General features: G+C 39.4%; 2 protein-coding genes across 4 annotated transcripts in view; one reads left to right on the top strand and one right to left on the bottom strand.

Moving 5' to 3' along the window:
* Positions 1-906: 906 nt before the first annotated feature.
* On the bottom strand, positions 907-5,322 carry LOC137287483 (enoyl-[acyl-carrier-protein] reductase, mitochondrial-like). Of its 3 annotated transcripts, none has more exons than XR_010957034.1 (2): positions 5,234-5,322; positions 907-2,071 (listed from the first exon to the last, which is right to left on the bottom strand). XR_010957034.1 is itself a non-coding variant. In XM_067819816.1 (1 exon), exon 1 carries the CDS (start codon positions 5,076-5,078, stop codon positions 3,939-3,941), a length of 1,140 nt encoding a protein of 379 aa, XP_067675917.1. In that variant the 5' UTR covers positions 5,079-5,089; the 3' UTR covers positions 3,181-3,938. The 3 variants fall into 3 exon arrangements, 1 of the variants encoding a protein (XP_067675917.1); XR_010957033.1 differs by lacking the exon at positions 5,234-5,322 and adding an exon at positions 3,624-5,084; XM_067819816.1 differs by lacking the exons at positions 907-2,071; positions 5,234-5,322 and adding an exon at positions 3,181-5,089.
* A 39-nt stretch (positions 5,323-5,361) lies between these two features.
* Positions 5,362-14,300, top strand: part of LOC137287481 (sperm-associated antigen 17-like) — a 43,485-nt gene continuing 34,546 nt past the window's right edge. Inside the window, exons 1-4 of the mRNA XM_067819814.1 lie at positions 5,362-5,539; positions 5,888-6,028; positions 6,778-6,969; positions 10,487-10,513. Coding sequence (XP_067675915.1) covers positions 5,447-5,539; positions 5,888-6,028; positions 6,778-6,969; positions 10,487-10,513 — 453 coding nt within the window. The 5' untranslated portion in view covers positions 5,362-5,446. The remainder of the gene's footprint in view (positions 5,540-5,887; positions 6,029-6,777; positions 6,970-10,486; positions 10,514-14,300) is intronic.

Consider the following 14,300-nt stretch of genomic DNA (forward strand, 5'->3'; position numbering starts at 1 on the left):
GTGTCAGATATGAAACAGAAGTGAATACATGTATTCTCAAAATAACCACCTCAAGGAATCTCAAGTCATCTATTATGACTGGAATAGATTTAAATAATATGGAGGATATATAAATTGTGAGTTTGTTTTGAGATGATTTAAAATGAAAAACAAACCTTCCATCTCTTTAATGCAGGATTAACAAAGTTGCCATTTGTATGGAAAAGACAGGGCCTTCATTTCAAGGAGTGATTGTAACTTCATGACTGTTTAAAGTCTATCGGTGATGACAGTATATGAATTAGGCCTGACACTGTGCTATTGCTATTTTCACTTCATGAAATAAGGCCTTGGTCCTTCAAGCAATGGTTTCTTTGTGCAAGTTGCCAGCTTAAATGTCTGATCATGGAATGTGTTAATCTGGCTTGAAGACATATTTCTGTCTGTTAGGTCATCATGAAGCATGTTTAGTTATAGTTCAAAGCATAATCACAGGTTGCCTCCAATATAATCATGAAATGGGTGCTACACTACATTGCATTTGCATACATAATTACTGTATTAAGATTTAATATTAAATGTTATTGTAAATTCAGATGTACTATTTATTTGAAACACAAGTCCATATAGTTATGTACAGATGTCTGACACTTGTATAAATATGTGTATGTTGATTACATGACTTGTCAAGTTGATCTCTGTGCGAGTGATGTCTATTGCTGTCTTGTCATTCATCCCAGGTGTGCTTGTTGACACAAGTCAGCTATCAGCTGATCACGTGTCTCCTTGCCTGGAGGCTGAATGCTGGTTTGAAAGATTGTGTCATGTTATGAGTTGAGGTTGAAATCTTCATTTATTCAGGTATGTGTAATATATACTTGTTATGTACCTTGGTACATTCCTCATCATCTTTGAATAAAAGACAAGTTTTCTTACCAGTGGTTTATGTTTTATTTAAGCTTAAGCATGCCAAATGAACTGTGTTATATGTATATCCTGAATATGGTGCAAAGATCTTCTGCAAGATTGGCAAGACAGACTGTCACCCTGGCAATGGTAGGTACAGGGGCACAGGCTAGTAGGTTTCTACTGGCAAGCCACCATGTAGGAGGAATAATGCTGAGTGCAGCATAAAACTAAACTCACTCACTCACTCTATTGGAGAGGGAGCCCATCTGATCACTTGCATCATGAACAGTTGTATGTTATCAAAACAACTGACAGTTCTTGAAAAATGCCCTCAACAACATGTTTTTCAGTACTGTTAGTAGTATTCCCTAGTGACCAAACATCTCATTTCACTTTTTAAGTAAACTACATTTTATATCATCATGATCAAAACCTTGGGTAATCATTCCAACATGAGTGAAAGCGTGCCTGTGTTATAGTCTGATTTGAGTCCAGTGTTGATAGCTGCAGATTTCTTCTAATGCTCAAATCATTGTGATTTCATTGTGAACCTTTTGTCAAAAATATTATTAAAAGAAAATTTCACAGAAAGAAAAATCATTATTGGAAGAACAGGGCTAAGACTGTCAGAATGGCTGAAAGAACATTCAGTTTTGCTCAGCACATGATCAACTTTTGAGTCATAGACAATGTCTCTCAGAATGATGAACACAAAAATGGTCCAAATCTCAGCATAGATCCTTTTCAACATAACATATGAAAGGAAGTGATATAAAATCATCCAAACTGAAACTGATTATTAGTTTCATGTTTTTAAAATAAATCCTTTCAACATTAATGATAATGATAGAATCTTTCACTTGCATCCTCAGTACATTGTCGTCAGGCTCCCCATGCTCTCGGTGCCCTTGGTCTGGTACCTCCTGAATTCATCGTGCAGATGAGGAGAGTGCCCCGGTTCTCTACCGGAAGCACAGCCCTTCTGACAATCTGGGTATTGCTGCAGAAGGTTGCAGTGTTGGGGAGTCTTCATATTCTCCGGAAAGTTCTTGGTGGGTTTAACTTGGCAGTGTTTCCTGGGAGAAGTTCCATTCACTGTTTGAGCTGCGTGTAAAGCGGGCATGGGCCCTGTGGTGATGAGCCGGATCACCCGAACCCTCTATGCTGCATTTTCATCTTTAATCTGCAAAAACATAACATCAAAATTAAAGCAAAGTCAACATTCAAGAGAGGGCACAAGTGGAAAAAGCAAAAGTTTCAGAAACTTGCCTGTTACAACACATCACTGAATTATCTGCATATACTAAGAGACAATGGCACAAAGAAAGTTTCACGTGTGGTTGTCATGGAAAAGATGACTGATCAGAAATGGTTCAAGCATGATCAGAGGAGGCTGTACGCAGCAGTCAGGGCATAGTCTAAACATCTTTTTCGTTGTGGCATAGGAATCAACATTGAGGCTAAATACACAAATATTTCTTTTCTTCTCTTTCTCAGAATTATTATTATGCTAACATTTGTATAGCGCCAATATCCAGCTCAGATGCCCAAAAGTGTTTTTATTTAATGTCAACCTCAACATCACATATTATCAATCTCAACTCCCTGAGGACCATACAACTCTTGCAGCCTCTAGGAACACCAGGTTAATGTGTCCTTCTCATTTTTCCATGTACCCATTGACAGTTGTGTTGACTGGGACATTGTCACAGTATTTGTCAAAGTTCACTGCACAGAAACCTGTGTTTTTCACACACACACAAAAAAATCATGCAAATAGTATGTTCATACATGCTTTAGACACATAGATTCTCAGCTACTAAATTTTAACAAGTACCTTAAAACAACAACATATAAAAAATACATATTTAAATGATTCAGAATTGTAATGACAATTGTACGCACAAAAGATTTGGACTATATATTTATAATTTTATTTCTTCATGCACTGGTACCAAACCTACCAGTAAAACTGCGCATGTTGCTGTACCTGCAACTGGGTGTTTGTACATATTCATGTGGCCACCATACAATGGATTCGTGGGTTCTAATTACATAGGGTACTAGAGGGCTTGATACTGGCACCTAGCGTCACTGGATCACTAGCCTGGTGCCTTCACAGAATGCATCAGGATGCAATGCTCTGCAGTGATGCTGTTTGATATCTCTACAAAGTCTTTTCTTAGCATGGATGTTTGTATACATAGGTTTGTTGATTCTACATGGTTCATGAAATCAACTAAAAATGAATTATGCATGAGCTATTTTGAAAAAAGTACATTGAAACAGAAATATATCAAGAATTACTTTATTTGCCAACTTGCTTTCAGAAAGCCTACAGTTATGGGAATGAAAGCATTATGAGATTGATTTTTGCTGTTGGTGTTGGTCTTGGGTATGACTCTGGATTATACTCATACTTTTGGGTAATATTATCACTATTATGGATTTCTAAAAAACTGAAAGAAGGGTATCTTTATTCATAAAAGGATTGAAAAAAATTGTGTGGTAAGAGAAAGATTAACAATCCAAAGAATTTGAGATGAACTTTGTGAAGCTTAACTTTTATTGTTCTGTACTGCAAAATATTGTTTTGATTCATGCACATGATGCAGATAAATAACATTCTTGAAATTATATTATTGTTGTATATTTTGACTATACGTTCTATTTGAATACAAAAACATATTTCAGTTTCAAGCCTGACAGCAAATTTGATACTGCTGAATACTTACCCAGGTTTTAAAAGCTATGTATGCTTTTCATTTCTGTTTTGGTCAGTCTGTGTAAGTTGTGAAAAATGATATCAGATAAGGAAGGAGTTATGAACTGGGCATTGATAATCAATGTAGCGCTCAAAGAACATGTTATTCCAACAACATATAACAAGTAATACTCTTGAACACATAATGATGTCCATCCAAGCCTTTACCATATCTGACAAAAAATTAATTGGTTATCAGTTTTGATAGTTTCTACTGAACAAGCACATTTTGATGACAAGCTCCATCAGATAACTTCATATTGCAAGTTGAACACCGTTATCAGTCTTACAACAGATTCCTATCCATCACAAGAATCTTTTTTGTGCCTTTGAAACTCTCCAGTGACTCAGCAACAGCTTTGTCATACTGATCAAGTGGAATGTTATCACTGACAGGATTCTTGAAATGTTTGTCTCGTATCATTTGACAGAGATCCCGGTACATGTCATCACGCACTTGACTGTCTCTGTTTCTTTTGTTCCATTCAGTGTTCCAGTAACCTTCTAGTTTTATTTCTTTGAAGAGAAGAGCACCTGTCGGAACCACAATCGGTTTACGAGACATCCCTCCATAAGTTATCATTTTGGCCCCTTGGCCAAGATATCGAAGCATCTCTGTTGAACTTGATCCCCCAACACAATTCAACCCCAACTTTGGTTGTGAGGGCAGAGACTTCATGAAATCTTTCATTTCTGGCGAACGGCAAAACTTCTCAGTGACAACATGATCTGCTCCAAGATCTGTCAGGTAGTGAATGAGTTGGTCTATGTCTGGACGATCTCTGACCATGTTTATGGTTGTGAAGTTCCAGTGTTTGGCAAGCTGAATTACACATTGTCCTACAGCACTATTTGCACCATTCTGGATAACTATATCACCTGGGTTCAGATCTACATAATCTTTCAACATGCGATATGCAGTTGGTGGGTTTACCAATAGGGTTGCAGCACTGTCAACAGGGATATCGTTTGCGACTTTGAAAACAGTTGATCTTGGTGCAACTGCATAACTTCTCCATGTGCCCCATCCCGAATCTGCTGGGATCACCCAATCACCAATGTTGAGGTCAGAAACCGCTTCCCCCTTGCCAATGATTTCTCCAACACCTTCATTCCCGACAACTGCTGGTAAGGGAGGCCGAATAAAATAAGTTCCCTCTATCATGTTGATGTCAGATGGGTTCACAGGAGCCATCAACATCTTAATCAAAACTTCATCCTTCTGTACTGACGTTTGAACCTGAACTTCTGTCTTTTCCAGCACCTGTCTTGGATCCCCAAATTTCTTGTATATAATCTGATGGGAGGTCAAAGATGATGCACATCGCTGAAGACAACTGGTATTTGCAGTTTGCGACAGGTGACCAGGCCACTGGCTAAACAATTTGGCCCACAGAGGTTTCCACGACCTTACAAGAGAGGCCATATTTCTTGCTATAGTGTAATCCAACATAATTGTTATATATTGCAACTATACTGCAAAATAGTACATTGTAAAACATCTAGATATAACACATACATTTTGGTTAGCGTTAATCGAAATTAAAATAAATGAAACACCAGGATCCGCGGTATATATACCGTGTTTTTTCACAATTGTAGATTCAATTTTTTCTTATAACATTCACTTGTTGAGTACAAGTAGTATCTCCACGTGCCTGGTCAGCAACCGGAAATTCCTTTAGCGCATGCCCATTTAGCATAGCAACATCCTAAACAAAATGGCGAGAGATTCGTGAGCTCCGCCGAGGCGTTGGTTACGTTTTCGCTTTGCTCATCTGAGAAAAAACTATAATGTCAAAAGCCGGGAAAAGAGTGAAAAGCGGAACTGGACAACAGGGAGGTGCAAAATGGGAGCAGGCACTTCTTACTGCTGCATTTGATGAGGTAATGTTTGACTATCTCTTGTTATTGTTGAAGTTTTGAAAATTGTCGATTAGAGTACATATCAAGTTAATGTGGTACATGATGAATTATGTAGCATCAACTGAAATATCTTTTGGAGTTTTGTTATTTCCAATTAATCGCTGTATTTATGTATCATCACCTGTGAACAAATTTTGTTAACATTAATCATAGTAGGATTTTTAATATTTAAGTGGTGTTTTGCATCTGCTTTGCGAAGAGCACCTGCATTTCAATGTAACGATAGACAGTCAAATATTTGTCTGTATATGTAAAGTCTATGTAACATTATTAAACAGAAACATATGATAATATTCTTTTCTTTTTCAGGAAAAGTGGAAATCAAACATAACCTTTGTAGTTGGCAACACAGTTGAAGATTATGTTTACATCAACGTCCTGTCAGCTGCTATTGCAGGAGGCACAAGGAAACTTTTCAGTGTTATTGGCAAAGAGAGCCTCTACAATGAAGTGAGAAAATGGAATAAATATTTTTGTGCTTTTTATGCAGTGTGCACGGGTCTACAGATGTGAGAATGTGATACAAATGATAGTTACACATTTTTTCTTACCAGGATATCACAGACATTTATGCATTCTCAAATTTCAATATGTAGACATGATTTCTAAATTATTGACACATCAATGTTCCTTTTTGTCTGACAAGCAAACAGAAATTCCTGGAGGGGCAAGTTGTGAAAATGATGAAAAATATCATTAGAATTGGGTATGATTATCACAATAAGTGAACAACTGATCAGGAAGCATGCACTAGTTCATGGTGAAAAATAAAAAACTTGCAAGTCTTAGAAGGAAGAAGCACAAGTTGTTAGGCAAATTAAACTGTTTGATATCTTTCATTACAATATTTCAAATATTTTAATGACAAGAGTATATTCTTAAAAAGAAATGTTCGGTTGAACATGGCAAATATGCTAAATAAGCCGATTTTAACTGATAAGCTACTGGTGAAAATATATTATATAATATGTTGCTTCATCTTTCTTTTGTACCAATTCTAATGCTGTAGAAATATATTTAATTTTTGATTGAAATGCTACCTTGAAAATATAAGTGAGATGTAGCAAAGATATTTAAAGTGCTACTCAGATTTTAATGTGTGACTGACCACTTCATACTGCACATTTTGCATTTATGTTTTGCATATTTATTGATTCACCTTGATTGCTAGATTTTGTTGCTGTTTGCTGTATTTATAGGTCCGTGACCTTGGTAACCCAAAGGCCAAAAAAGGAAAGGAGGTACCAGCTTATTATGAAGTGTGTGAGCCATGCAAACTGTACCTGGACAATGGAGAGGACATTCCTCTTCCTCTTTTAGCCAGGCTTATCAAGTTCAAGCTGTTGGCCATCAAAACAACTGACCTGAAAAGAAGAGAAGCAGAGAAGAAGGTATGAGCCAAGCAATATGTTTTCTGATGTTGTGCTGTATGCCATAGTGAATACAATCATTTGTTCAATACTCTTAGATGTAGCTGTAGTGCATGTAGTGTTTCCTGGTCATGGTATGAAAAGTTGTTGTTATGTTCTATGTTGATAAATTTATGTGACAAATGTAAGATTTTTCACAATAATTTTTACAACTGTTGAGAAACGTGATGCTTAATTTGATGGATATGGTTTACTAAAAGGTGACCTATATAAGTCTTCACTTTTTCTCAGTAGAAAAAACGAGTAGGATGTTTTTCTGTGTTCTTGTCAAAAGTATTTCAAAATTTTTTAAAATACATATGCATATTTAATATATATTTTCTTTATCAGTCTTTTCTAAGGGGAACTTCATGCATATTCAATAGAATGAGATTAGCCATTACCAATAATTCTGGTAGCTTATAGTGGCCAGTAGTAGGCTAACTAGATTTAGAGCTTGATATTGACTGCACCACTTTTGTCACTTTGCTCTTCAGCTGCTGAAAAGTATAATTGCTGAGAAGGTATGCATATATCACTTGAGAGAAGAAATAGTATTTACTCTGTAATTGACATGCTTGCTCGTAAGCATTAATGAACATTTGATTTTGAGAAATATCTGGAACTGTGGATTTTTCCATTAAACCAGTATGATTTTCAAATTATGTTTACATTATGTTGCCTCTGAACTATCCCCAAACTAGAGGACAGGAAAGTACAATAAGGGCGAAAATGGACTGTTGCCTGTGTAATTTAAGGTTAAATTACTAACAGAAACAGGAGTCTCTGATGTTTGGACAAAATCTTGACATTTTATGGAGTTGAGACTCCCAAGAATTGAAAATAATTTTTTTTGGTCGCATTGTTAATGCTACTGTGACAGTTCTGATAACAGATTGAATGTGGTTGCTGTATAAAAAGCGTCCTCTGTTCATCTACATAATCTGACCCATTCTCACATTTCCCTCGGTGTTAAATAACTCTGTCCCTTTGCTGTGACTATTTATTATCTACAGTCAAATCCGAGGAATCGATTGCTGGTGTCTCTAACATTATGCATAACTTGAAGTATCGGTTGGTCTCTACCATTCCATGTTATAGTTGTCATCATTTGATTTCTGATTACATGAATTCATGTCATAAATACACACGATGACTCAAGAAGGAAATTTGGTTCCATGAGATTCAAACAACGGCAATCTTGTATACATAAGCCGAAGTCAGTCAATGAGAAGTTAATTAGTGTAACTAACTCATGCAGCTAACAAACCAGTGTGGCTCACACCTTTCCGCGATTGAGGAGTGAGTTCTAAAGGCAGATTAGTGATTTTACTCATCTGATCATGAAGATGACACACACACTGCTATCAAACTACCATCATCGGTATCAGAAGTGTTACAGTTCTGTCAAGGACTGGAGGAATTTGTTGAGTTGGTCCCAGGTACAAGCAATGAAGAATTTTCCCACTCAGCAATCGTCTGCAAATTTGTGGATTATAAATCTAAGAGTAATCCACAGAAACAAACATTAATATCAGAGCTTTTCCAGAAATGAGTTCACCTTTTTGTTTCAACAAGATTCAAGATGGGGCCTTGAATTTCTGTTGATTGCCTATATGTACAAGTAGTTTGTATGTTATTGTGCTGGTATTTGTTTGAGTGGCATATTTAGTAGTTGGAAATCAAATAGAATAAGTGTATATCAATGACAACTTCTTTAATACTAGAACACGACATTTCAATACATGTTCTTGTATCGTTTATAAGTGTGCTAGTATTGTATTCATAATTGTATACTCTTTGTTTTCATTATCTATGTAACCTAATGTATTAGTGTGCTATATTTTGATATGATGTGCTGAATTTAAGGAATTATTCAATATTCGGTCATCTTATTTTTCCTACCCTCATAGACATACTTTGATGCATTGATAACTCGAATTTATTACTTGGTACTCAGCAATTCGACTCATGGGGATTTGAGTGTATATCGTTTAATTTGTTTTCACCCCTAGCATTATAGAAATTGGCTATTTAGTATTCTTCACATTAGAACTCCACTTCAATGTTAAGTTTAGATCAAGTTTGTTCAGTAAGTCCTCTGTGCTTGTAATAAGAGTTGCAAGATCGGATTTGGTGGACATTCTGAGAGACTTGATTCATTGCATATCATGTAATGATCTGATTTTATTCTCCAAACATGTTTAGAAGTGAGTGTAGTATTACAAGACAAATGTTTGTTACAGTATGAACTCCTTATCTTGTCTTGGGTTGTCAATACACATGGATAATTTCTAGGTTCACCCTAACTGAATACTCGTGTCAGAGCTCTTGTTATTTAGGGTCTTTCTGAGGCCACCATGTAGTATATTAACAAAGTGTTCAATTTACTTAAGACACATTCCCCAAACTTAACAGACACAGCATTGTAATCAGGTCCTAGCTGCAACAGCTGAGTGAGTGAGTGAGTTTAGTTTTACGCTGCTTTTAGCAATATTCCAGCAATATCACAGTAGGGATACCAGAAATATTCTTTACACATTGTATCCATGTGGGAAATTGATCACAGGTCTTTGGCATGTGAAGCAAATGGTTTAACCTCTAGGCTACCTCACCACCCCTGTATACATTTAAAAACAATGAGTGAGTGAGTGAGTGAGTGAGTGAGTGAGTTTAGTTTAGTTTTACGCTACACAATATCCCAGTTATATGGTGGCGGTCTGTAAATAATGAAGTCTGGACCAGACAATCCAGTGATCAACAACATGAGCATCGATCTGTGCAATTGGGAACCAATGACATGTGTCTCCCAAGTCAGCGAGCCTGACCACCCAATCCTGTTAGTCGCCTCTTACAACAAACACAGTCACCTTTTATGGCAAGCATAGGTTGCTGAAGGCCTATTCTACCCCAGGACCTTCAAGGGTCTTTAAGAACAAGGCCACTGATTATGATCTTATTTGGGTGAACTTTCACATGTTTGTGTGTGGATATATACATGTATTTGACATTCAGAGCTAACAGTGTAGGTAACATCAACGTCGTGGACAAGTGTTTCGAGACAACTTACCTTAAACTAAGTTCTTTCATAATTTTGACAGATAAACACTCATTGTGTAACCATTTGTTGGTCAGGTTCTGTTGAAAAGGTGCCAGGTTCAAATTATTATGATGTAGACTTTTCTGTATCTTGTTACAAGTTTATATGGTTGTTTCCATTGAAAGTGTGAAATTCCATAATTTGGTTGCCTTCTGCTGGTTGTAGACTCGTGAAGGTAATTAAGCGGACCAGAATTTTGTTTCACAAATTGCTCAATCTTATCGCTAAGACAGTTGTAATTCCCGTGCTTTAGCATAGACCCACAACAGATTTTAGCTGAATGATCACTGTGTGGAAACTGTGAGTGCAAATTGTCTGAAGTAGACTGTAACAGTTCTGAGCCACCTAATGTTGTTATGCGATACCTGCTACTGTTTCTGTCCTTGTTTTTTCTGCAAGGCTGAGCAACAGAATGCCAAGTCAGAGGTGAGACTGAGTGATGTGGTTCTTTGTTTCAAGTTAAAGTTTCACTCATAGTATTGTACATTTCACACCTGTTCCAACCACATTTCAAAGTCATGGCTTAAAGGTTAAACTGTGTGATTGCATTGCATGACTGATCAAGTGCTGAACGGTATAAACTTATGTTGCTGTTGTTGTTGCAAGCTTTGTTCCTGTTTCTTTACTCTTCATGCTTGTGTTTGTTTGAATTGACAAGAACTGATGATGTTTTGTGCAGTCAAGTTTGTTGTGAAAACTTATATGTTGATTTCAGGTTCTCTAACTAATAGGTATTTGTGAAACTAATATCAACACTACTATGATCAACTTTAGTGTAAGTCACTAAGTGTGTTGTTATCACTGAAAGTGTGTGTTTCACTTATCAAGTAAAAGAATTTTTTGCACTGATAATACATGTTCATGATCTTTTAACATGCAAAATATTTGAAATAAAAGTTGACTATTGGAAACCCTCCTATCCATATATTATATTTTTTACTTACCTTACCATAGGTCAAAAGCATATTACCTCAAGCTTCGCCTAGTAGGAGATCTGACAGCGTTGAATTGCTATTCAATCTTGAATGGCTACCTCAAATTCAAGGACTGTAATGATACGGAAGTATCTTGATCTCCCCACTGCGCATGCATGCAGACTCCACGAGAACTTCACTTTTATTTCAGGCGTTGTCTTGTCTAGACGTGTTTGAGTTGCTACCTTTTTTAAGGTAATAAAGTTGGATTTACTATGCTGTTGCACTGATTCCTTTTACAGGTTCTTGATGTGGTGGTATGTAATATTTTCAATCTTTGTGTCAGCTGTAATGTATAAATTTGTTATTGTATACTTGTCGGCTACGTCGTACGAGATGTGATCATGTGTCTCCTATTTTCAATGTTGACTCCATAATTTTAAACGGATTGGTTTTGTTTGTCTGTGGATTGGTTTTTGTCGATAATTCTTCCACCGTATTTAAGCTTTTATGTTTAATTTTTTGTCACACGGCACTGTATCTAGTGTAATTTTGCTGTCCTTATCGGAGGGGCAGCCATTTCACTTGTCAATTACAAAGCAGCTGCTGCACGTGGAGCAGTCCATTACGTGGTGAAGGGTGTTTTTTCATTTATCCTTATTGTCACGTTTATATTTCGTTTTATTACAGTAGTTGTGTACAACACAACACTTGTGAGTGGTGTGTAAAGGCCTGAAGTGTGGCAAGGATCCTTGGCCCTGGTGTTCAGATTGTGCTGCGGTGTCGTGTACCCTTGAGCAGTGTTGTGCAGCGTGTATGGGTTTGACAAGTGCAGAGTTTAAAGTTTTCCTGGTTGTGGTGAGGAAGAGGAAAACTCAGAAGTTACACAAGATGTCCTGTTTGCCAGCGTCCTCTTCAGCATCCAGATTATTGGCGCCTTGTACACCAGAGTTGCAGACAGCGTTGGAGGTGCCTGGGGCGTCGTCCGATACTTTGGCGAGAATGGAGCCGACGCTGATGCAGAGACTGACGCCGTTGCCGATGCCGATGCCGATGCCGACGCTGATACCGATGCCAACCACCCAGGCTGGGGGTTTTGGTGGATTTGTCAAGACCAGACGCTCTAGCGCACCCGGAGGTACAACGGATTCTAGGAGCGTTGCTAGTACCTACCCCTACAATGATGTCAGGCGTATCTCAGGAGCTGGCAGCGCCTACCACTTGTGCTCCACCGTTGGTCCCAGACTTTGCTGCGATGCCGAGAGAGGAGTGCATCACTTTACCGGTGCCGGCGCATATGGGCACATCTCAATCAACAGGGGTGCCGGGCATGGTCAGATCGGCGTCAGGGTTGGGCGCATCGGCGTATGGAGTGCTTAGAGGCGCCAATACTGTCACCAGTGGAAGCGTGAGAGCAGAGTGCGTGGGTGTGAGAAGATCCAGGTCGAGAAGCCCTTGGAGCAGCTCGTCAAGCATATGTCGACGTTCTGTTCCTCTTCCATATCTGTGTATTGTCGAGCCAGATCTCTTCACTGTAGGAGAAGGAGCAGGTGGTCACGATCCCAGTCAGCGTCACCTCCTAGAGCCAGGCAGTCTGCGCATAGGAAGCAGGTGCCAGAGCGCAAGTTGGGCGTATCTTGGGATGTGGATGAAGAGCAGTATTTTTTGCCTGATTATGAGGAAGATCCTGCTCACGTGGAGGAGGAAGAAGGCCTGCTTTGTATGATTGGATTGCTGACAGACTCACAAATTGCCATTCCCCGGCGTCAGGTGTGGACAGCGCCAAGGAGTTGATGATTCCGCCACATCCTATGGTGGCAGACGCCATATCCAGTTAGAATGAGGACTTTGCCGAGTTGTCATTAAATTCCACGATTTGGGCACCAAGGTTGAGGAAGCAGGAATAGACTATCCTCCAACTCGACATATAAAGTACATTATTCCAGAATGCACGCGATTGATACGGAGCTATGGCGTATCCTGAAGCTGGTCTCATTGCTAGTGTCAGCAACGTCAGCGGCAGCTGTTGATTTGACTGAAGTTAACAAGTTCCTGTTGGAGCATTTGTCATCATTATTCCTGTGGCACAGCAAGGTGCTTCAGGACTTGTTGGGGCATGTCCGTACAGTGTTAGCTATGATGACAGTGGTGCGTATGATGGGTTTTTTAGGGCATGTTCGTGGCAGGAGGAGTTCAAGCGGCGCCTTATAAGAACTCCCTTTTCCTCAGAGGCTTTCTTTGGAAATGCTTAGTAATCTCGGAGGTTTATAAGGAGCGTGCGGAGCTAACTTACACCGAGGTGTTGTCAGCATTTTAGGCCCGATCTTCTGCCTTTCGTGACAGAGCTGGAACACGTGGCAGGGTGAGGAACGCTCCCGAGGAGGGAATCTGTCAGATCCGCCTTTACCCAAGGTCGCGACCAGGGCAACTTTTCAGCCGATCGTCACCCTGCCATCCCCGGCAGAGGGAAGGGGAAGTCCCCCTATTCAAGACGTTGAGGGTGTCACCTGTCACGACTGGGACCTCCCGCCCCTAGCTGTGCCAGTGTTCCCTACACTGGTAGGCGGGAGACTGGGCATCTTTTGGATTAACTGGTCCATCCTCGAAGATCCTTACGTTACCAGCATCCTAAAGAAGGGCTACAAACTATAGGTCATACAACCTCCACCATTGACATTTCAGCTGTCAGCGTGGGTGTATCCAGAGTCACAGCTCCAGTTGCTGGCAGACAACATTGAGGTGTTACAAGGGAAGTGTGCCATCGAGGAAGTGTTGGACCCACACCACTTGCCAGGGTGCTACTCTCTGATCTTCCTTATTCCCAAGAAGGACTCCGACAAGTTACGCATGATCCACAACATGGCAGCGTTCTTCAACGATTGTTACTTGATGGAGCCTCCTCACTTCAAGATGGTGTCTCTGGAACAGCTGCGCCTCAAGTTGGTCCCACAAATGTGGCTACAGGATACGTATCTGCACGTCCCTATCTACCTGGCTCACAGGAAGATTCTGAGGTTCGTGTTCTAAGGTCGACATTACCAGTGGCGGGTCCTACCATTTGGCATTTCTGCGGCCCCATGACTATTTACCAGAATCACGACACCCATCAGCTGGTTTCTTCAACTCAGGCATATAGAGTCTGACCCGTACATAGATGATTGCCTTCTCAACCAGTTCGAACCTCAGTTGCTATGCAGACAGCTAGACTTTGCCATCTATTTCCTGGAGCAATTTGGGTGGATAATCAACCGGGAAAATTTGCTGTTGCATCCCATGCAGGAACTGGTTTTTATCGGCTG

This window comes from Haliotis asinina, chromosome 6 (assembly GCF_037392515.1).
Source record: "Haliotis asinina isolate JCU_RB_2024 chromosome 6, JCU_Hal_asi_v2, whole genome shotgun sequence".
Taxonomy (NCBI): domain Eukaryota; kingdom Metazoa; phylum Mollusca; class Gastropoda; order Lepetellida; family Haliotidae; genus Haliotis; species Haliotis asinina.

Excerpts from the sequence above, each read along its gene's own strand:
- LOC137287483 (XM_067819816.1), bottom strand. The coding sequence starts at position 5,078 with ATGGCCTCTCTTGTAAGGTCGTGGAAACCTCTGTGGGCCAAATTGTTT.